At 38.5% G+C, this 24275-nt stretch overlaps 1 protein-coding gene across 1 annotated transcript in view; it reads left to right on the plus strand.

The window, feature by feature from the left end:
• Positions 1–10310: 10310 nt before the first annotated feature.
• The window catches only part of RAB3GAP2 (RAB3 GTPase activating non-catalytic protein subunit 2), a 127629-nt gene continuing 113664 nt past the window's right edge, over positions 10311–24275 (plus strand). Inside the window, 1 exon segment of the mRNA XM_020982238.2 lies at positions 10311–10603. Within this exon segment, the coding sequence (XP_020837897.1) occupies positions 10486–10603 (118 nt within the window). The 5' untranslated portion in view covers positions 10311–10485.

Below are 24275 nucleotides of genomic sequence, written 5' to 3' on the forward strand. Positions count from 1 at the left end.
GAGGTAGAGATTTCCAAATAGATAATTGGAGATCCAGATTTACATAAGGCTCAGAAAAGAGGTCAGAATTGAAGATAATGGTTTAGGAATCATCTGCACAGAAGTGATAGGGGTAACTATGATAGAAAAATAACTTACCAAGGGAAAGAGTATAAATTGAGAAAAGAGGAGAGCTATGGATTGATCCTTAAGGAATATTCTCAAGAATCAGGAAAAGCCTGAGGTGGCAGACATCTCTCTGATGGAGACAGACAACTATGATGTCAGAGAAGAATTAAGAGAATATGGTGGAGACAATTATGATGTCACAGAAGAATTAAAAGAATATTGGGTCCCTGAGTCACAAGAGGAGAACATATTCAAAAGCAGAATTTGGTCAATAATCCCAAAAGCTACAGAGAGGTCAAGATGATAAGGAATGGGGAAAAGAATGGATTGGTGATTGTGGAGTCAGTGATAGCCTTTGCCAAAAAAAAGTTTAATTGGAATCATGGCAGTAAAAGGCTGATCTCAAGGAATAAAGGAGAAAGTGGCTCGTGAAGATGTAGAGACATTAGTTGCAGACAGTTTTCAAGAACCTAGCAATAAAAAAAAAGCTTAGCAGTGAACTATAAGAAACAGGTGGGATGATAGTTGGATAGGCTAGAAGAATGAAGGGAAGGACTGGGGAGAACTGAGTATATTTGCTCAGGAAGGTGGGAAGGAGCCAGCAGAGTACGTTGAATTAAATTGAAGTTGACTTAGAGAGAGAGGATGACTACTATAGAAAGACCTTGGAAGAGTAGGAGGGAATGAGATCAAAAGATCAGTGTTCAGGAGGTCTGGTAACATTTAATCCTCTATGACTGGGGAATAGAGAAAAAGGTCAGTGATGATTCTTGAAAAAAAGAGGAGGAAGGCTGAGGAAGTACATATTGAATGGTTAAAAGATTCATTATATTAGTAAAAGCAAGATCAACTCAAGAAGTGCTAGATACACATATCATACTATAGCATTCCCTTAGGGATTATTGCCCAAACTGGCACTGCACCAGGGGTAACCACGAGAGACTGTGATTCCTAATACTATCACTCCTGAGCTCCCACTGGTATGTCACTTAATACTGTAAGGCAGAACATTATTTTGCCATTTAGGTAGTAGGGCCCTTTAAGCCATGGGAAGCAGAAGTTGCTGCTTAATCTTGCCCCAGACCTCTCTTCTCCTAAATCTAAACAATAGTGAAATGTACTCTTGCATAGCTCAGCATAGCCCGTACCTCCAATGCAAATGGATAAGAAAGCTCGCAATATAATTGCTTTAGATAATTATGTTTATACCAGAGACCAGGACACCTGGTCTGGTTTGTGTGATCTCTGACCCGTAATAATGGGGTGCTCGGGTGCTTGTGCTTGTACTTGTGCCCCAATTTCTCCCTAGTCTCAGAAACACTGTCTCTGACAACCACTCCCCAGCCCAAGGACACTGTGCCTAGCAGTTATTCATGCATGGGCCTCAGCACGACCCGTATCTCTCTCCCTGGTACAGCTACACAGAGCTGGGCTGCTCAGGCCCCAGCCCTCAGATCATGTCCCTGGAAGCCTCCCAATTCCTCAGTAAGTTCCTGTGTTGTGAGAAAGCTTTCCCTTGTTGCAGAGCATTCTTTCATCAGGACAGAGGGAGAGGGGTGTCCTTGACCAGCCCAAGGACTCTTCCTCCTGCCAGACTCCAAAGATCCATCCCCCTCCTTGTCCGGTATATTCCCTGTACCTTCCCATCCATAGCCCCCAAAGACACCTGCACCTTTGGATTACCTCATCAGTGTTCCTGGCATTTCTTTCCCATGCTCTTTTCCATATAAACCCTAGCTCGACCCCTGATCGGGGCTGCTTGATTTGGACGTGCATACCCCTGGCAGCCGCGCACTAATAAATCCATATTTTAAATTACATCTGGGTCTCGCTTGCTGATTTCTCGGTACAACAATATCAACCAACCAGTAGACCTCTATTGGCTTCTAGAAAGGGTATTAACTGAGAAGGCACAGTATTAACAGTAGTTAGAAAACATCTCTCGCTCACCACAAACTGGTGGCAAATTTTCTACTTATACACCCAAGGTTCCTGGGGAAGAGTGGGCTCAAACTTTAAGTATAATGGGAATGATGGACATATGGAGTAAATATATGTAACCTAGAGGTCCTTCCCAACTCCTGGCACAGGAAGTCCTTTTCTTTTGTCTTTGAGTCCTCATGGGTTTCCCCTTAGGTATAGCTGTCTGGGAAGGGAGGATTAGTGCCTTCCCAGAGTCCCTAACAAGCATTTCTCTCCATTGTTATAATCCCTGAAGCTGCCACTTTCGTTAGGGGAGGGGATAAGAAAGACACCTCTAATCTGCAGACAATTCCTATGCTATCAGCCACTTCTACTCCAGCAGACTTTATCACTGACTCCAATTGCTAGTGAGATCTTTATGACTTCGATGAATTTTCCATTCTTACCTATCACACAGGCATTCCCATATCAGGATATTTATTTACCTAAAACTAGAAGAGTAAACAAACAGGGGCAACATATGCTTGTGGGACACTTGGTAACAGGGTAGGAGATAGAGCAGCTGTCCTTATTCCTCCACTCAGAAGCTTAAAGCAGTCCTCTTCACTTCAAAGGGAGTAAGAAATTGGCCCCTTGAACTTTTCACATGAACATTCAGCTGCAGTTCAGCCTCTCCTGAATCATCAGTTTTTCTGACTCCAAATCCAATTAGACTGCTTTTCATCTGCACATAGTACCAAACCTGAGTCATCATGGCCAAAACCAACTTCCAAAGTTCCACATATTGAATTGGCAGCAGGCAGAGAATATTTTTACATGCTCAAAAGACTAGGTCCTCATTGGTCAGTCTTCCCTGTTTCCTCTTCCCATGGGAGCACTGAATCACAGATCTAGAGTTGGAAGGACTTCAGACGCCATCTGTTTCAGTTCTTTCATTTTATAAGCATTCAGATTTTCCAATCACTTTTCATCCTTTCAGTTTGGAGCCTATGTCCTTTCCCTTCAGTCTCTTGAAGGGAGAAACAAGGAAGTTTACTTTCCAAATATATATACACACATATATATATACATACACACACATATATATGTGTGTGTGTGTACATGTGTGTATATATATGTCTATATGTATATATACATATACACACACATATGTGATATTGTGTGTGTGTGTGTGTGTGTGTGTGTGTGTGTGTGTGTTCCCTTTCTTCAAGCATTGCAGACTTGGAGAGGTAGAGCTCTCATTCACAATGCTCACTAAAGAAATAAGTGACTAGCCATTCAGGGGATGACCAGAGTCTCTTCTGCAATGGATAAGTAACACAATAGGTACTGGATTTTTCCACCAGAGTGCCCTTTCAATGGATGCTGGATGATCAGGAATCAGCTGTTATGACTGAGTACGAGCACCATTCTCCAAAAACAGAGATTTGAGTCTGTGCCCAGATACAGGTACAAACAGCTTGTCCCCACACCAGATGGGCTAATTATCAAAGTCTTTCAAGCTAGGGGGTGGAGGGTGGGTAAAGTTCCCTAATTACATGTCCTCATAGTCCTGGCTATTATTCTTCTACCTCTCCTTCAAGTTCCACGTAACCCTGTAACTTTATCACAATCTACACTGAGGGAGCATCATCATCATCAGTCATATGATTGCCTTACTAAGGGCACATCTCTGCCTGATGGGGTGTGGCCCAAGCCGAGGTCTTCGCCCCTTGCCCCAAAGGGAATCTGGCTCCCCTTGTCTACAGGCCCCAGCCCCTCATCTCCCTTTGAAAGCCTTACCCTATCTTTTAATCTCATTCAGATACCTTTCAGTTCCTTCATTATCTATTTTATTCAATCCCTTAGACGTTCCAATCTCTGGGAATTCTTACCCAGGCCCTTCCCATGTCACCCAAAGTATATAAGATCTACCCTGGCCCTCATTCAGGCTGAGAATCTCACACTCAAAAGGCTGAGAACCTCTCATGCCCACTCATCTTTATGGGTGTCACCTGGCCCTAAGTGTTTTATCACTAATAAACTTTTCCTCTGGCTGAAGAAGATTTGAGTTGAATTCTTTCAGACAGGGCCCAGTACCATGATCTTGGGGTTCTACCAGCACCCCAAAAGTCCTAGACCTCTTCATGCCCTTAGTAGAAAAAGTGTGGAAGCATCGTCATCATAGACACTGGTCATGTAAGTGCCTCTCTTTTCTATTTCAGGATATAAGACATATCCAGGGAAGAGATTCAAATAACTAAGAAAGTATTTAGAAAGATTAACAAATCCAAGTGTATCCCAGATTAATGAAATCCAAGATTATATACAGCAATCAGGTTAGAATTAGCTACTTGACAATATTATTAAAGTCTGAAAATATTAGAAAGAGATCTCAGCAAGAATAACAGAGAGATAAAGTCTAATGAGAAATCTGAAAAAGAACACACCTGCAGAAAGTTTCTAAATTGTAAAAAATCCACCAAGATTTTTTCTCACTGGAGAAAAAGAGAAGACCAACATTCAATACTAGACTGGCTAGCACCTTTACCCTCACCTTATCTTATAAAATATATCACAGGTAGTAATTCTGGAAATTCTGAGAAAGGAAGAGTGAATGATTTAGGGACTTTTATCAGCTCTAATTTCCACTTTTCTAATGTGCCTCTAGTATTTAGGGAAAAAAATTACACAATCCAGGAAGTGGCACAAAAGTAAAAAATAAACCAATGAAGATTTCTCACCATTAATTTAAGAAATGTTGATTTATCCTTGGTTTCTAGGGCATATGGAAAACCAAGAAGTTTAATAAGAGCTATTTAAGGGCATCCAGACCACTCCTCTTCCAGACAGTGAGTCCTAGTTCACCTAGTAGTTATATCTGCAGACACACCATTAATTACCTCATGTCATGTGACTATTTCTCTCTCTCCCCTTTTTCCCTCTCTCTTTCCTATCTCTCTCCTTTTTTCTCCCCCCCCCATTTCCTTATAATTAGGGCACAACAATGTACTCCTTCTTGCTTTCTCTCTCTCTCAAAATGACTAATGGAAATGTATTACATGACTGCACATGTAGAACCTTATATCAGATTACTTACTGTTTCCGGGAGAGAGGAGGGATAGAATTTGGAGCTCAGAACTTAAAAAAACCCAACAAATGTCAAAAATTGTTTTTACATGTAACCAATTACATGTAAAATAAAAGAAAATATTTAAAACTAAAAAAGAGGGTTTCAAATACTTTCAGATACCAAATCTCACCAAAAACTTTTTTGTTTGTTTTTTTAGGCAATTGGGGTTAAGTGACTTGCCCAGGGTCACACAGCTATTAAGTGTCAAGTGGTTGGTCTGAGGGCATATTTGAACTCAGGTCCTCCTGACTTCAGAGCTGGTGCTTTATCCACTGCGCCACCTAGCTGCCACCAAGATAACAGAGCTGGGAGTGGTTTTTATTATGTTTTTTTTGTTTCATTTTTTTTTTTATTTTTGGTGAGGCAATCAGGGTTGAGTGACTTGCCCAAGGTCACACAGCTAGTAAGTGTTAAGTGTCTGAGACTGGATTTGAATTCAGGTCCTTCTGACTCCAAGACCAGAGCTCTATTCACTGTGCCACCTAGCTGCCCCTCAAAAACTTTTAATAATATTGAGCTGAGACATTTACTTTATATGAAAGAATCTCTTATATCTATTTTTGCTGACTAATATGCTTAATAAGCCAGTAGGAAACAGAGGTAAACTTGATTTGTGAAGGGTAGGTTAGTAACTTTGGAAGTTACATAATCAAGCTGGAAAGACAGCAAGATGCTGTCATCTAAGAATCCACCAAGCTAAATGAAGAAAAGCTTTGTCACTAGAAGACTGCCACCAGGCATAGAATTTTCCTCCCTCAGCAGCTCCTGATGTCAACTAAGCCTTAGAGAGTTGTGATCAGCAATGGTGGGAGGAACAGAGCCTAGGATTAAAACCTTGGCTCTTTGGAAGAGACACAAATACTTGAAAAACAAGTAGTTCTTTGCCATTTAGAAGACAGTTCTTGCATTATTGTGCAAATAAGATTTATTTACACAGTTAAAACCTTCCAAGCAGATCTGTGATGCTAACTAGACTATCTTGTCGAACTGGGGGACCAGAGGAAAAAGAAACAAAAAAGGAAAACATTTTCATTTGAATAAAAGGGATACACTAGTAACTGATGTTTCTTTTTTGGAAAACTTGTCCAGGATACATAATATGTATCAATTTATATAAATATTTCATTTTTTAAAAAATATGTTATATTTATTTTGAGAGGCAGCTGAGGCAGGATGGATAGCAGGCCAGCCTTGAAGTAAGCAAGGCTTCAATTCAAGATCTACTTCTGCCATATACTTGTTGTACAGTGGGGAAATTCATTTAGCTTCTTAATTTCTCTAAGCAACTCTCTAAGTCTGCTAAGTCCAAGCAGAGCGGTACAGTGGAAAGAGCAATAACTCTGGAATCAGAGGACCTGGGTTCAAATCTGCCTTTGATGCCTATTACCTGTATGACCTTGGCAAATCACTTCATTTGCTTGAATCTCAGCTTCCTTCCTCATCTGTAAAATAGAGTTTGCACTAGCTAGCCTCTGATATCCCTTGCAACTTTAGATCTATAATCTTAAGTTATAGACGTTGTTGATCTGCATCCATGAAGTGAGTTTCCATACTGTGTATTTCCCCACACCAAGCAAATCCTAAGTATGAAATGAAAAAAAATCATATATAGAGATATAGAAAATATATACATTATACAGATAGCTCATATCATACATGCGTATTTATAATATCATATTACATATAATTTGGGGGGGTCCATACCTATGATTTCCTTTGTGTAGGGAAACTCACAATGTGGAAACTTTCCATGGATGAGGATCAACTTGTCTATAACACATACACACCCCGCCCCCTCTGAGAGACCTAAAAGTCACATGAGTGAACATTAAAAGTGTCATTTATTTTCTCTCATCTTCACATATTGGCATTTTCTTTCCTTAAATCATTATATTTATAAATTAGCATTTTTACTGTACTTCTTTTCTTCCACTGAGGAAACACAGGAATACATGAATACCAAATGCCATTTTCACATTGTAATAGCATTAATTCTTCCTTTTACATATAGCACCACTTTTCTTTTGGTCTTCTCTTATAAATGCTTCTCCCTTACACCTAGCTTAAGATGAAGTCTGTTTCTGAGCCACCATTGGTTGCTGGAAAAGAGACATTACTATATTGTTTCAAAAAAAAAAAACAGCGTTCTTGCCAGTTAAACAGAGCAGCAGTAACGCAAGTGAGAGGATTGTAACTAATACAAGGTCATTGGCTGGCTCTTTTTGTACATTGTCCCATTCTCTCTCCAACTTTACTCAATTTGATAATAGAATGTGATCAACAGACTTCAACTTGAGGCTACCTCTGGACTGAAGTAAGCAAAACTTGTCTTCAATATCCTTCCATCCACTTCTCTATGTTCTTTCTTCTTGCTCCCAATGCCCAGAGGCTCAGTGTCTACATGCTCGCCAATCTTTAAGGCTACATTCTAACATCCCACTTGGTCCTAAAGTCCTGCCTTTTCAGTCTCCTTACACATTACTCCCCTCAACTTTATAGTCACACTTGCCTACTTGGTATTCTATACACAGAACTTTCCATTATTTGTTTCCCTGCCATTTTATTGGCTGTTTCCCATATCTGGAATGCACTCCCCTTTCATTTTTACCTTTAAGATTTAGCTCCAACTCCATTCTCTGCTAGAAGCCTTTCTTGATCCCCCCCCCCAGTTGATTGTGCCCTTCCTACCAAAACCACTTTGTATTTATTTTGTATATGTTCTTATATATCTACACATTAGAATGTAAGGTCCTTGAGTTCAAGAGGCTATTTTAGTTTTGTCATTGTATCCTCATTACTACAGTGTCTGGCACATAGTGATATTGATTGATTGATCATTCCAAACCAAATTCTGCTTAAATCATCTATCTTAACCTCTCATTTTACAAACAAATAAATTGAAGCCCTGAGAGGTTATGAGTAACAAATTTGCACAGTTAATGGCAGAGCCAGTACTAGAGTTCAGGTCTCCAGACTTCCAATGCAATTTTTTTTTCTAATCCCTTTTCCTTTTTGTCCATTGTCTCATTCTCTCTCCAACCTCACTCAGTCTAAGTGAATCTCATCCACAGTGTTAACAGCTAATAAGAGCTTGAAGTGCTACCCTTTCCCAGACAGCATATGCATCTTAACAGCAGCCTTCCATGTTTTATCTCAAAACTGACCATTACTATGTTTAGACATTTTAGGCAAAACTATAGGAACTCTGCGAATAAGTGCCCAAACATTCCTTTGTGGCTTTATCACTTGTGGGTTCAGCTCAGCTCATTAATATATTGCCTTTTGCCTATAGGATTTCTAAAGCACTTAAAACATTCATGAGTAAACCTTTTCAGCAGTTATTGGAGGAAGTCAGTAATAATTTCACCACCAAAATGGAGCTAATGTCATAATGAAATTCACTTACCACCACACAGTAGATATGTACTGTTATATCAAGGGCCCCCTGCTTTAGCTAAGTGCAGTTAAATCCACAGATCATAATTGCCCAAACAGGAGCTTTAATAGTTTTCAGGTATTAGGTGTCCAAAAAATTTTGTCCATAGGGTTCATAAATATCAAAATAATAAAAATAATAAATTTACATTAAGCCATAAATTTGGGATTAGCCCCAGGTTAAGTGACTCCTTAGACTTAGAGCAATCTTATTTGCCCAGTGATCTGGAGGAGCTAGAGAGTAGCTTGTAGTTTTTACATTTTTTTTAAAAAAAAATTCAGATGAAGAAGTAACTTCCTTCTCTTGGGAACTCTGATACCTAATGAGCTGGCAACTTGGAAATTTCCCGGGGCAAATTTATCCCTTTAGGCAAGAATCAGTCTTCTTTGGAGAAAGGTAGGTAGATGAGACCTTGGAGATATCTATTCATGCCTTCCTGAGAGCCCCCAACTCATGCGAATATATGTAACCTACGTGGGCAAAACACACACTCCTTACAGACAGAACTAACTGAACCTCACTGTTGACTGAATATAAGGGTGAAGGAAAGGAAAGAGTCGAGGTTATGATCCTGGGTGGCTGAAAGGATTGTGGTACCCTTAATAGAAGTAGGAAAATTAGGAAGAGGGAAGGGTTTGGGAGGGAAAGATAATGAATATTTTGTGAACCTGAAAGTAGGGATAAGGTGGAGTGAATGAACTAAAAACTATAATACTCGAATAGACAGCTCTTCTGTTCAGTAATGAATATTTAGGCATGACCCTAGCCATACATTCATTCAATAAGAATTTATTGAATTCTGTTGAATACTATGTATCAGGAACTGTACTAGGCAATGGGGATAAAAAGCAGCTTGTATTCTTTTGGGGAGAACCTTCAAATACACAGATAAATACATATAAAATATACATAAAATAAATATAAAGTAATTTTTGAGGGGTTTAGAGGAAGAGCACTAGAAAACTAGAGAGAATGAAGATAGGCCTGCTTAGGAGGTGATACTAATGCTAAACCTTGAGGGAAACTATAGATTCTCAGAAGTGGAGCGGGTACATTCCCAGTAATGAGGGACAGGTGGCCCAGTGGATACTGTACCCTGACTGGAGTCAAGCAGCCTCGTCCTCTGGAGTCAATCCGACCTGGCATCTTGTGAGTTGAAATCTGGCCTCAGGCACTTACTGGCTGTGTGACACTGGGCAAATCACTTAACTATGTTTACCTCAGTTTCCTCATTTGTAAAATGAGCTGGAGAAGTGGCAAACTATTCCAGTATCTCTGCCAAAAAACCCCATATGGGGTCACAAAGAATCAGACACGACTGAAAAACGACTGAACATGAACACAGGCAAAATAACTTTATGGTAATTTTTTGGGAGGGAAGGCACTAACAATTGAGGCGGTAATGAGGTAGAGCTTGAGATCTGAGGTCTTTCCCACTTGGGGGCCTCTCTAAAAGTTTATTTAATAGTACCGCGTTTCTTGAATGAATGAATGAATGAATGACGCAATCTAGAGATACTATAGCAGAGAAAATATCTCCACTGAAGGTTGTCTTAGCCTTTAAGAAGCTAAGGCCGGGAAGGGGAAAGAGGGCGTGCTTGCTAGCCCCAGCTATGCCTCGAGGCGAGTCACTTGACTGAAACCGGGTCCGTCGCGTTCCTCCAGCCACATAGCGAGCCTGGCGGCGCATGCGCGCTGCCTGCTGGGGGCTGGAGACTGGGAAGGAGGGAACGCGCTGACAGCTTCCGCTTTCGTTTCCTCCCTTCGCGGACTTGGTTTACGGCCCCCGCGGGTTCTTGGGCGGCGGCGGCAGCTGCGGGGGACCGGGAAGCTCACGGGCCGTGGCCGGGGGAGGGGGGGGTGCGGTGAGGTGCGGCGCGGCCTGAGCGGGGCCTCCTCGGGAGCCATGGCCTGCTCCCTGCTCCAGTTCTGCCACTTCCAGGACCTCCAGGCCGCCCGGGACTTCCTCTTCCCGCACCTGCGGGAGGAGACCCCCAGCGGCGGCGCCGCCCGCAGGGACGATGGTAAGTCCCTCCCTTCCTCACTGCGGCCGGGGGTCGCAGCCCACTCCCTCCCACCCCTGCCCTTGAGTCCCTGGAGGCCCGCGCCACTCCCTGGCCCGTCCCGGAGGAGGCCGGTCTCGTAGCTCCCTGTCAGTCAAGAAGCAAACATTAATTAAGCACCTTTTGTATACCGGGCACTGAACTAAGCGCTGGGGATACAAAGAAAAGGCAAAAATAAATAAAGACGTCCTGTGCTCTGAAGGAGCTCACAGTCTGACGAAGGAGACAACATGCAAACAACTGCCCAAGCAAGGGTAGACGGGTGGCAATCCCGGAGGGAAGCAAAGGCCTCTTGCAGAAGGTCGGATCCGAGCCGGGTGTTGGAGGCCAGGAGGGAGAGCATCCCGCGAGTGGGTGCCCTTCTCTCCTCCGGCGCTCTGTCCGTCCTCACTTTCCTAAAACTGCGTCTACCTCCATCTCCCCTTTCACCCTCCCCCTTCCCAGACCCGGGAGTCAGTGTCCCTCCCGCCCACCCCCAACCCATCGAAATTCAGGGTGTCCCCTGCCTTTCCCCTTCCTGTTTGCATCCTCCCCCCAACTCAGCACCAGCTGTCGCCAGTCCTATATGTGCCGAGGCACTAACTCCACCCTGGGGTTTCCACCTTCCTTTGGAAAGCCCTTGCTTCCTTCTTTCTCAACTTCAGATGCCACAAGTCTGCAGAAAGCTGTTTGGTGATTGAATCCCGAAGCGAATTGGCTTCTCGTGTACAAAGCAGCTAACCTTTCCAGGCGAGATTTTCAGGTTAATATTCAGGTTGATAGTTTTTACATCTGCCGGTAATTTGTATCTTGTCCTGGGAAAAGCAAATTTGCCCCAGGTGAGATGGTTTATTATCATTATTATCCTCAAATAATTTTAAATTAGCATCAGCATGAACATGATATTAAATTCTAGTGACTAGCAGGGTTAGGGTAGATTTTGCACTTAGTATTATGTTATATTATTGTTAAAAACAATTTGAAGTTTACCCTTTGCTCTATTCTCTAAAAGATGCAATGACTATCAGAATTCCCCATGTTTCTTATAGAAGAGAGTATGCTTTACCTTAATTGTGTTCTCATGTTTCCAGTTACAAGTATTTTTGGCTTGTAGTATGGTATAATTACTTTTAAAAATGGCAATGCCATCATAGGTAATAAAAAGCCCACTAACAGGAAACTTTTTTTAATTAAAAAAATTTGTCAAATCTTTGAAATTGAATGCAAAGAGCTTCTGTTTACCAAGGGAACTGTTGCCATGCGGTAATAAATTGTTCTTTAGTACACTTAAAGGTTTTCATACAGGTAAAACCATCAAGTGATAACAGGTTGATGGGGAGGATAGCTTGATTAGTTTACAGACTAAAAATTCATTTGCTGGTCGTTGTAAATAAGTCCTCATAGTCTAACCATTCACTCTGTGTTTATTACATCTTAAGTTTTAGAGTTTAGATTTTATAGTTGTACTGAATGTTTTCAAGAAGAGACTTTTCATACTTGAGTAATTAGTTTAGGACATTGCTGTCACCTGATTTTTCCACCTACTCTCCTCAGTCTCCTTCCTGGATCTTCATTCAGGTCACATCTTTAACAATGAATATCTCACAAGGCTCTGTCCTAGGTTCTCTCCTCCTCTCCTGTAATACTGTATCACTTGGTGATCATTGATTCAGCTCCCATGGATTCAGTGATCTCTATGCTAAAGATTCTCAGGTGTATTTATCTAGTTCTGACCTTTTTCCTAACTTATATTCTCACATCTCCAACTGCGTGATGGACATCTTGAACTTGAGGTACTATATACATCTTAAACTCAACATGCCCCAAAGTGAACTCATTATCTTTTCCCCCAAAACTCTCCCATCTTCTTAGCTTCCCTGTATTGTCAAGGTTATCATGATCCTTTCATTTCCTCAAGTTTGCAACCTAAGTGACCTCCCTGATTCTTCACTCCCTCTCACCCCACATTTCCAATGTGTTGCCAAGCCCTGTTAATTTTCACTTCATAATATTTCTCAAACATATCCCCTTCTCTCCTGTGATACTACCACCCTGGTACAGGCCCTCATCACCTCATGCCTAGTCTGTAGTGCAGTAGCCTCCTGCTGTGTCTCCCTGCCACAAATCTCTCCCCATTGTACTCCATCCTCCATTGAGCTGTCAAAGTGATGATCTTCCTAAAGTGCAGGTCTGAACATAATCCCACACCCCACTCAATAAACTCCAGTGGCTATCTCTTTCACTTCTAGGATCAAATATACAACTTCCTGTTTGGTGGTCAACCCCCACTCTGCAGTTTGCAGTCTTCTGATACCTTAACTCCCTCTTCCCCCTACATATACAAATTGATTCTTTGATCCAGTGACTTGCTATTACTTGAACAAGACACTTCATACTGCAGGCATATTCACTGACTATCCTCCATACCTGGAATGCTCTCCCTTCTCATATCTGCCTCCTAACTTCCTTCAACTTTCAGATAAAATCCCATGTTCTCCAAGAACTCTTTTCAAAATTTCCTTAATTCTAGTGCGTGCCTTCCCTTTATTGATTACCTCCAATTTATCCTCTATGTAGTTTACATGTTGTCTCCCCCGTTAGACTGTGAGGACTGTCTTCTACCTTTCTTTGTATCTCTAGTTTTCAGCATGTTCTTGGCAAGTGGTATGCACACTTAATAAATGTTTATTGACTGATTAATTCATGGTTTCAAAGAATATTTGTGAATAAGGTTTTTTTTTTGCTAGCATAACAGTTTTAAAAAGCCATCTTCATTCCTCTTTTTACCTGCACCCCTGTATACCTAGGGCATATGCAAATAGTAAAATAGACATTGATTTACTACTCAGTTGGTATAGATTATTTGTCCCAAGAAAGTGACAATTTTTATAGGCATATGATAATGTTACATAACTGTAGAATAAATAACCTTTGACTTGAGCACCCACTGTAGAGTGAGTTATCCGTGATTGATTGCTTCAAACACTTTTATACATTCATATTCTATTTTTATAGTAACATGTCCATATATATTACTTTATATCTTCAGTTATAAAGAAAGGGATATATTTCACTGCCTCAGAGATGATGAGTACTGCTCAATTATTAACAACATTTTATTCCTTAATCAAATGCCAGTAGTTTTAAAACTGGAATTTGACTTGCTTGGAATTTGGGGATGGTGGTAGTAGTATAAGTTTACTAGTAACTCTTACTAATCTATAATTACTAGCTCTTTCTCACCTACCAGAAGTATAGAGTGAACATCCAGAAAAGATCAGAGCATTTTCCAACCTTTGGGGTATTACAACATGATGAACCTGTTAATTTTGCCGCTAGGTAATCACATCTTTGGCTTGTAGAAGGAACTGAACGTTTTTACTTCCTCCTTATTTTCCTGGAAAGATAGAAGCTAGAGCAAACAGTATACTAGGTTTGATTCCATGATTAAACAGAGATCCTTCACAGACCATGAGTAGTGTGCCTTTCTGACCATGTTTGCCTCATGTGTTTATTAGTACAGAGCGTGGCATGTTGTAGGCATTTAATAAATGCTTGCTCCTTTTCTCTGCCCTCTAAGAGTCTCTTCTCCCATTCCCAAATCTTCAGTGGTATTCTCTTGCTTCTAAGATAAAATAGAGAATCTTCAATCTGGCATTAAATCCTTCCACAGTCTGCCTTTCCAGCCTTTTTTCATATTACTTCCTTTCACTTGCCTGTTTCAGTCAAACTGCCCTGTTAGTTGTTCTCTCGCCTTTCCCCCTCACCCCTAGCTAGATTCCATCTTTTACACAAGTGGCTCTCCTTATCTGTAGTGTACTCTATTCTTACCTCCTCCTCACAGACTTCCTAGCTTCCTTAAAAGACAGTTGAAGTGCCAACTCCTTTAAAAGGCCATTGTGGATTTTACCAGTTGTTGGTGCCTCATATCCTGTATGTAGATATTGTGTATGTACATGTCTGTGAACATGTATACCTCAGTAGAATGTAAGCTCCTTGGGGTGGGGTGTGTTTAGCTTTTTGTACTTGAAAGTAGCTAAGTGGTGCAGTGGTTAGAGAACTGGACCTGGAATCAAGAAGACCAGAGTTCAGATCCAGCCTCATGTGTGTAATAGCTTTGTAGCTCTGAGTAAGTCACTTCAGCTTGTCTCAGTTTCTTTATAAAGTGGGGATAATAATAGCAGCTGTCTCCTAGCAATGCTTTGAAGATAAAATGAGATAGTATTTAAGTTCTTTGAAAATCTTAAAGCATTATATAAATGCTAGTATTGTTGTTTCATTATTATCATTATTACTATTTTCCCAATGCCTAGTACATAGTGAGCTTCTCAACAAATACTTTTTGATTGTTCTGCTTTCTTTACTCTGTCACATAAATCTTCGCATGTTGCTCCAAACACTTCACATTTGTTGTTTGTTATGGTATCGTACTGTTGCATTATGTTCATATATCACAGTTTGATCAACTCTTCCCAAACAAGTCAATTTAATTCAATAGTCGTTTATTAAATACCTCTTAGATACCAGGAAACATACACATAGTAGACAATGAGCACCTACTTTGTTGACTGCAGTGTGTATAGGATCTTTGTTTTTATAATTATTCTCCTTGGAGTATATCCCCAGTAGTGGAATCTCTGGGTCAAAAGGTGTGACTTTTCTTGCATGATTATAAATTGTTTTCTGAACATTTGGATGAATTTTCAACTTCAGTAAAGTGTATTAGTGTCTCCTTTCTTGTAGCCTCTCAAATAGGAACTATTTCTATATTTCATTATCTGACAATTTGAATATTTGTTTTTGGTTTAATTTGCATTTTTTGTATAAGTGATTTGGAGCATTTAAAAATTGTTGATAATTCACATTTTCATTAATTTTCTATAAATCTTAGACTTCAGATTTTTATCAGAAATACTTGATGCTAAGATCCCCTTTCACCCCCCCCCAGTTGATAGCTTTTCTTAGAAACTTAGATTTTGTTCGGTGTGAAATCTTTTGAATTTTATGTAATTGAAATTTCCTTTTTAAAAAAAATATCATTTATGATCATGGTTATTCCTCATTCAATTAAGAATTCTTTTCCTAAACATAGATCTGAAAAGAATCAATGTCTCCTTTTTTAAAAAAAAATATTATTAATATGGAGCTTATTGTAGTGTATGGTGTTAGATTCAGAGACAAACCTAATTCCTGCCAATTCTGCTATATTCCAGTTGTCCTACCAGTGTTTATCAAATAGGGGTCCTTCCCTCAGTGTTTTTGGGTTTGTGAAACACTGGGCTATTGTTCTGCTTGGTTTTACTTATCTATACTAATCCACTTTTCTGTTTTTAGTCAGTACCAAATAGTTTTAATAATTACTGCTTTCTAATGTAGTCAGAGAAATGGTACAGTTAAGACCCCCTTTATTCCTCCTTTTTTCATAATTTTCTTTGAAATTCTATATCATTTCTAATGAATTTTGTTATTATTTTGTGTAATTCTATGGAGTAACCCCTTGGTAATTTGATTTGTGCAGCGCTAAATCTTTAAATTCAGATTGCATCATTTTTATTATATAGGGTATCCCAAAAGGCTTAGTTCAGTTTTTAGTGTTAATAGCTTAAAACTTTAGTGAATTAACAGCTTAAACATGCACTAAGACTTGGAATACATTGTGTAATTGTTCAGCCCAAACACAAACAATTAATGTGCTTTATTTCTGTAAAGAGTGTTTTGTAGTTGTATATTTTTTTGAATCCTACACATGTCTTGGTAGGTTAACATGTGAATATTTTATGTGTTGTAAATGACATTTTCCTTTTTAGCTCTTTGAGTTTTATTAGAAAAGCTATTGTTCTTTGTGGATTTATTTTGTATTCTGAGACTTTCCTAAAGGTATTGTTTCATTGAATCCTTGGGATCCTCTAAGATAACCATTGTATTGTCTGAAAATGAAAATAATTTAGCCTCTTTGCTTATACTATTTTCCCCTCAATTTTTGTTACTATAACTAGCATTTTTAGCATTATATTAAAAAAAGAGGCATTCTTTATGTATTTCATAGGATTATGATTTAGAGTTGGAAGGAACTTTAAAGGTCATCCAACTCCATCATTTTATATATTAGGAAACTGAAGCTCAGAGAGGATAACTGATTTGTCTAGGGTCACATAATTATTAAATATTTGAGGCAGGACTTGAACCCCATCTTCTTGACTTCAAAGCCACTGCTCTCCAATATGTCATGTGGCTTTCTTATCTGGATGGTAATTGATACTATTGAGAAACCCAGGCTAAAATGAGAAAAACAGGACCGTCAGACTTACAGTAATTATTTAGGATAATATTGCATCTTTTTCATTCTCTATTTATTTTTAAAATGTGTTTCCTGTATTTAGCAAATGCTTGGGTATTGTTTCATATCTAGTTTGTCCCTTTTTCCTTTTGATGGATTGTCTAATTGTTAGGCTTATGTGTTCCATTTATTTCTTTTGTATTTGTTTTTATCTATCTTCTCTTTTAAGTCAATATTTTGTTAAAAATGAGTGAAAAGACCATAAGGATTTTTATGGCTGGAAAAAGAAGTAGGATGATCATATAGTAAGAATGAGATACGTCATGGACAGCTGTAGTATTACATTCAAAAGTCTTGAAAAATTAAAAGAACCAGATAAAAGTCCCTAGTGCTTCAAGTGAATCCATGAATTTTAGGTAAGAAAGTAGATGATAATCACACGGGATGCTGTTACAGCATGGAAGGGCTCCAGTCAGCTCTGGTACGGGGAGTATCCACATTTATAACACAGATGTATCTAAGTGCGGGACCAAAACTTCAGACATGCTTTGTCGTACTTTGATGATTTTTGCAAGCTCTTTACTGAGGAGGAAACGAGAGAAAATAGAATTAGTTTAAATATAAGGAAAGATTTCTAGCAGAGAGTATTGTTAAATATTAAAATGATTAGGAAGGGAAATCATAGAATTATTTTGTTAGGGTAATAGAAGAATTTAGCTAGTAAAATTGCTTTAGTTTTAGCCATTTTTTTAAAAATAAATTTTAACTGACATCTGTTGGGTTTTTTTTACAATAGCAATATCTCCCATTGTCCCCTTTCATTTCCCTACCAGAGAGACATCCCATATGACAAATGTTTTTTAAAGACAAAAAAGCAAAAAAAAAAAGATAGAGAAAAATCAGCAACATCGATCAAAACATTGAAGAAGACTGAAAATATGTGCAGTGTGTCATGCTTGTGGACCTCCAATCTCTGTAAAGGGGTGGGCGGTGGAGTATATTCTTTTTGTAACTTTTTACTTTGCTCTGCATCAGTTCATGTAGATCTTTCTGTGCATTTCTGTATTCATCATCTTCATCATTTCTAACACCATGGTAATGTATTCCATTACATTCATGTACCACAGTTTGTTTAGCCATTCCCCGATTGATGGATGTATACTTTGTTTTTAATTCCTTACTATCATAAAAAAGTGCAACTATAAATATTTATATAATTTATATAAATATGAGGACTTTCTTCTTATCAGTGGCTTCCTTTGGGTATAAGCCTAGTAGTAGAATCACTAGGCATTTTATGCACTTTATTTGCGTAATTCCAAATTGCCTTTTAAAATGGTTGTATTGATTCATAGCTAAGACAATTCACCTATTTTTCTTAATGATATTTACCTTTTGGGGGTTTTTTGTACATTAATAAACCAAATGAATGCAAAGTATGAAGTGGTAGAAAACACTTATAATCACCCATTAGATTGTGAGCTCCTTGGGGACAGACTGTTTTTTTGTTTGTACCCTCAGCACTTAGCGCAATGCTTGTCCTATTAAGTAGTCTCTTAATAAATTCTTGTAGTCTTGACTTGACATTATCAATGAAGAAATTTTTTTCGTAAAAGAAATAACTGAAAAGATAACACCATTATATTCATATGCAGTTTTACATTTTTCTCTTGGAAGAAGCTAACTTAAAATAACATTAAAAGGCATTAGGAAATTAAGGGACATTTGCTTTCTTATAATTGTGAATTAATGTAAGTTAATGTAATTAATAATCTATTGTAAAGTTCCATACAGATGTCAGATAGTATTGCTTATTTTTATTTTTATTAAGAAAGTTTGACTCAGATCTATTATTCATTGTGGTATAGAGCTGATCCTGGGTTCTCAAAGGTTACATGGAATGTAAGCTCTATCAAGTTTTATGTGACTGGCAATTATAGTGCTTGCCACTGTTCGAGGACCAGTTTTGTTGTTGTTCAGTCATTTTGGTTATGTCTGAATCTTTATGACTACATTTAGGGTTTTCTTGGCAAAGATATTGGAGTGGTTTGCTCTTTCCATTTCCAGCTCCTTTTACAGATGATGAACTTAGGCAAACAGGGTTAAAATGACTGAACCAGCGTTACATAGCCGTTGTCTAAGGCTGAATTTGAACTCAGGAAAGATGAGTTTTCCTGACTGCAGGCCTACCACTCTATGCACTTTGCCACCTAGCTGCCCCAAGGACCAGTTTGGGTAAATAAAGGCCCATTACCATCAGGTTTGTCATTAGTGACCAAATTTTTGGCTTTGATAATGTGAAGAAAATACAAAATGGCTCTCAGTTCAGTGTAGCCCTCTGTGCTTCTTCAATGAATTGGGGCAAGAGGATTATTAAAAATCATACAGTTTTTAGCCCTTCTGCGAACATTGATTAAGCTGTTGGTGAGATGCTTGGCTAGTGATCAGCAAATAGACATGCTACTAAAGAACCTGGAATTATATCAACCTTGACATTTTCTCTGTAAACGAAATCAGAAGACAAAAGTTGCATCTAAATGGAAGGGTGGTTTTAGTTTATGTATATTATTGTTCCTTTCCTTTATTTTTGGTAACCAAGTGTTGAAAGCATATTGCATACAAACAAAAATGAAGCCATAAATCTTAGGCAATAATTATTTCATATGCTGAGTTGGCTGTTTTTTATCCAGATAAATGATAGTCTTAAAGTATACATAGTAAGCTTCTTTAAATTTTCTGCTCTTTTAAAAATCACTGTTACTTCTCAGTGATTACCCCCAATAACAATAAACATCTCCTTTTTAAACAAATAAGTATAATTAGTCAAAATAAATCAACATATTGGCCATATTTGAAAACATATGCTATTGTCCACTTTGCCAACAGTTGGGAGTCCTGCTTCGGTATAAAGGGCTTGGACAACTTTCTAAGATTTATCCACTAAGTTCTTGACTGGTTATGGGCTCCATATATAGCAATGTAAAGAGTTCTCATATCTGCAAAATCACTGTACTTGACACATGCTTTAATTCACCTTGACTTAAATGTAGAAGTGTAAGGCATGGGGGAAGGGAGAACCAGGGAAATAAATTTTGCAAAACATATCTTAAGAGCAAGAAGGGAAAGAGGTTGATTGAAGGTTTGTAGACTATGTCAAAATTTTACTCCTATATATGAATACTTTTAAAAGAGTCACTGGATAAGGTGAGCAGTAAATGATATCTCAAAAAATAACCTTGATATGTTTACAGGAAATATCCTGTTCCTAATGTGGGAATCATTTCCCAGTGAGGGGCATGTTTATAGTTAAACCACTGATTTGTTGAAGGAAAGAATGGAGTTAGTACAAAATTAGAAAAGCAAATAAAAATGAAAACATATGGCATGTTTTTTAAACCTGACCTATTTTAATAAGCTGTTGATGCCAAAGATTGGGAAATGGTTAGAACAGGTGTCAGAGCTAGAAACCATCTCAGCCAGAAGAGTTTTATATTCTTGCCAGAAAGGTGTAGCAGCCAAGGGCAGTACTAATTTAGAATATAGATTTGGGAAGTAAGGAGCAAGGATGGTAGCTAATGAGCAGTATTGCCTCATAAAACAGAAGCAGTTGTCAATAATAATAAACATTTATTGAATGCCTACTATTAAATGCCAGGCATTATGCTAAGCACAGGGGATACAAAGAAAGTTGTAAGACTATCCTTGCCTTCAAAGAGCTTGGTATCTAATGGGGGAAGACAGTACCTGAAAAGAAGCTGAAAAAGTTGGGTGGGGACTGGGTTTGAGGAAGAAGAGTACCTAGCCCAGGGGCATAATGAAGTCCTATAGCGTGATGGGAAATGATTTCAGGAGGTGTGAATTACAGAGTTGATTTTATCTTGCAGAATGATGAGTTTGTGGAGATCATGAAATCTGGGAAGTCAGCTAGGTAGGAAATGAAGTAAGAAGGAAAAAATATTTACAGAAAGTTTGGCGAGAGTCCCAGTTAAACCAAGTACTCTCAAGAGCATTTAAGCATCAAACTAGAAGGAATAACAACAAATAGAAAATGGAAGATTTTTCAAGTTTATTATTCTCTTTCAAGCTATTTTCTTTATCAGTGACTGTGAATCTACCACATTTAAGGGCCAACATAATCCCTAATGTGCTACATGAGGAAGCAGAAATTTCCATAAAGAAAAAAAAATGCCAAGAACAGCTGGACCAGAGCAAGTACACACAATGACAGTCCAAACTAGAGGTAACATGATTTTAAGGGCATTGAGGGATTTATTCCTAATCCTGGAAGAGGAGAGAATACCAAATGCTTAGAGAAATCACAGACTTTAATATAGTTGAAAGAAGTTGATTGTAAAAATAACTACTAAGCAGTATGCCAATTTTTCTGTCCCTATAAATCTTTCAGAAAAGTCTACACATGCATCGAAAGGATTCTTGATGAAAGTATAGATAAATTTTTGTTAACAGTATATGCAGCAAGACACATCTTTACAATCACCCAATTTGACTAAAAGGTGCAGAGAATTAAAGATTCCACTGTACTTATTTTTTTGCTGACTATAAAAAAAGCATTTGATTTCATAGAGCAAAATGACACCTCAGAGGCTCTTTTCCAACAAAGTGTCTTTAATGCATATGTTGAAATTATACATGATTCTTTGCAACGTGTAACAGAGACAACTTTGGCCCCCTGAATGTACATATGAGGCGAGAATTGAAGCAGACACACGTTTGCCAGTGGAGGTGTGGAGGGTGGCCAGTGTAGAATACTAATAAAAAGGTATTCCCTCTAGATCAGTCCTGAACATCTTACAGCCGGCTGATTGCAGCACGCCAAAGGTTTTCCTTTACATACAAAGAATATTTTTCTCTACATTTTTCCAGGGCCACCCGAAATCCTTTGGTGTTCTGCAAGTGGCCCGAGGGCCTTAAGTTGTACAGGCCTGCTCTAGATGATAAGATCTCCTAGATCTGTTGGAGGATGGTGTGTTACTGATTGTATCAAGCCATAGAACATTGCAAAACCTCTTGAAATCCACAGTCTTTCAAAGGATTTCAGCCTAACTCAGAAAATATTAGATTTGAAAAGGACTTTAGCATTTAGTATTAAGCAATTGTAAAGATTTAGAAGATGAACACCTATTTATAGTAACTTGTGGACTTCTTAGGGATATGGAAATGTTTAGCAATGTCATAGATGGGTCATATCAAAATGAAAATGAATGATTTTAAATCTACAGGGAAAACTATATGGATGAAGAGTCAATCAGTGAAGAATTCCTATTTTCTAGGCTATAATATTCAGTTGGGTAGGTAACCAGTAGACCTGGAGATGGTCAATGACCTGGGCCAGAATTCCGTAGAAGAGAGAGAATGGGTTTGATTGCCTTGATGTTAAGTTTCCTCTTGAAATAAAAATCCCATCTTTTTAAGACCAGTATTCTCACAGTGATTCTTGAGACTGAAAGTTGTGTAATTACCAGGCTTTGAAGAATTAAAGTTTTAGGTCATCCACAGGGTAATGGAGCATCGTATGGTGGGGATAATAAGATGCAGCCTCCTACCTACAACAAATTGTATGGGGAGAAAAAGCATAAAATCATCAGAGCAATGTATATTCAGAAAAAGAAGAAAGCTGGTCAGAGCAAGGATTAACTGGTAAGTTGTATGCTTCATTGGAATGTATGAATTGCCAAGAAATCTAGAAAGAGCAACTCAGGATATTGGATAGACCCTTTTCTGGAGAACTGAGAAAGGAACATGGACAAGAATATCACAGGAGATGAGGTGTGCCACGAGCGCCTGCATCCGCGGCTGTGTTTAAATGCTGGTCGAGTATGAAGAGAAAAAAATACACGCGGGCCAGGTGGGTAGCAAGTAAAGAACAAACTCCATTTATTAATCTGAGGGCTAGGGTTTTTATACCTCACTCGTGGGAACAGCACCCAGAGTAGCAAAGGCAAAGTATCAACAATTATTTTTCTCATGGGAACAGTAACCAGGGGGAGCCCCCCCCCCCCCCGAACCATCTCCTCGCCTCCCTATTATCTCCAACGGCCTTCTGTTCTCAAGAGAGACAGAGCAAGGGTTGGAGAGCCCACATTTCTGACTTAGGCAGCCATCAGATACAGGAAACCAACAGGTAAAACCTGGACTGGCCTAAATCCTCTGACTTGTCAATGCTCAACAACTTCCCCTTTCTTTTTTGTGCTAACTTGAGATAATGAAGGGATGCGTGAATCTCACCTAAGATGTGGTGAGTGTATCTTTAAAAAATAGGGAAGGAGGAAACGTGAAACTAATACAAAACATAGCCAAGGTATAAAATACAATAGCAAGCTAAATACATTTTTAAAAGGATTAAATTGGTCTATCAAGTTTAATAATTTGTTTGCAGTATCTTGTGGATCAATACTATCAATATGAGAATCAGCGATTTCATGTTGTATTTTGGACAATTGACTAATTTCCCATGTAATATTTGCAGAGTGCCATGCACCTTGGAGCTTATTTAATATTTGTTCAGTAGTTACATTCTCATTAGTGAAATTGCAGTACATACAGGGAGTCACACAGATAAAAGAATAGCGATAATCACATTTCAAGTTGAAGTGCATTGTTAATTGTTCTGTTTGTCTTCCTAAAGCTATCACCAACTGCTCTAAAACATTCAGTTCTTGTTGCATCATAGCGTCTACTTTAATTTGATGTTGTAAAGCCGCAAACATATTCTGAGTTAAATTGTTAGCGTACTGAGTAGTTTAAAGTCGGAAGTAATATCATGAAGGGTATTAATATTGAGGGTAATATTAGAATCGTGCCAGGCCCCCAGTAGGCGGGCACGTATCTTGTCTCATGAGATATTAGGATCTGAAGCATCACAGGGTAGCAGGGTAATGTAAATATATGAATATCTATAATCACATTGCAATAGCAACCTTGTTTTCAGGGTTTCTAACTTATCTCCTAAATATGATACTGATTGCTCTAATAAATTGACTTTATACAATATATCTCTATCAATCGCTTCTTGTGCTTTAAGTGCTAAGCTTATAGTTTTTGCCAAGTCATATACAAAGTGTGCAGTTTGAATTTCAAATTGCAGCACAACAGATGAAACAGTAGTAGATACAATAAGAAAAGCAACAGTGATTAAACCAGTAATAAGGAGACCAATAAATTGTTTTGATTGACTTAAGAAGGAAGTAATAATTTGATGAGCATGTTCACCAGAGTTGTGGAACTATTCATGTAAAATGTGAGTAAGGAAAATAGCAAATGATGATTGTTCTACCAAAAGTACAATATAGTCATTATTATCAATACGTTGTTCGAGAGTACAATTAACACAAGTAACATTCTATTCAAAAATAGTAT

The sequence above is a fragment of the Phascolarctos cinereus genome, unplaced genomic scaffold, assembly GCF_003287225.1.
Source record: "Phascolarctos cinereus isolate Bilbo 61053 unplaced genomic scaffold, phaCin_HiC Scaffold_5;HRSCAF=322, whole genome shotgun sequence".
In the NCBI taxonomy this organism is placed as follows: Eukaryota; Metazoa; Chordata; class Mammalia; order Diprotodontia; family Phascolarctidae; genus Phascolarctos; species Phascolarctos cinereus.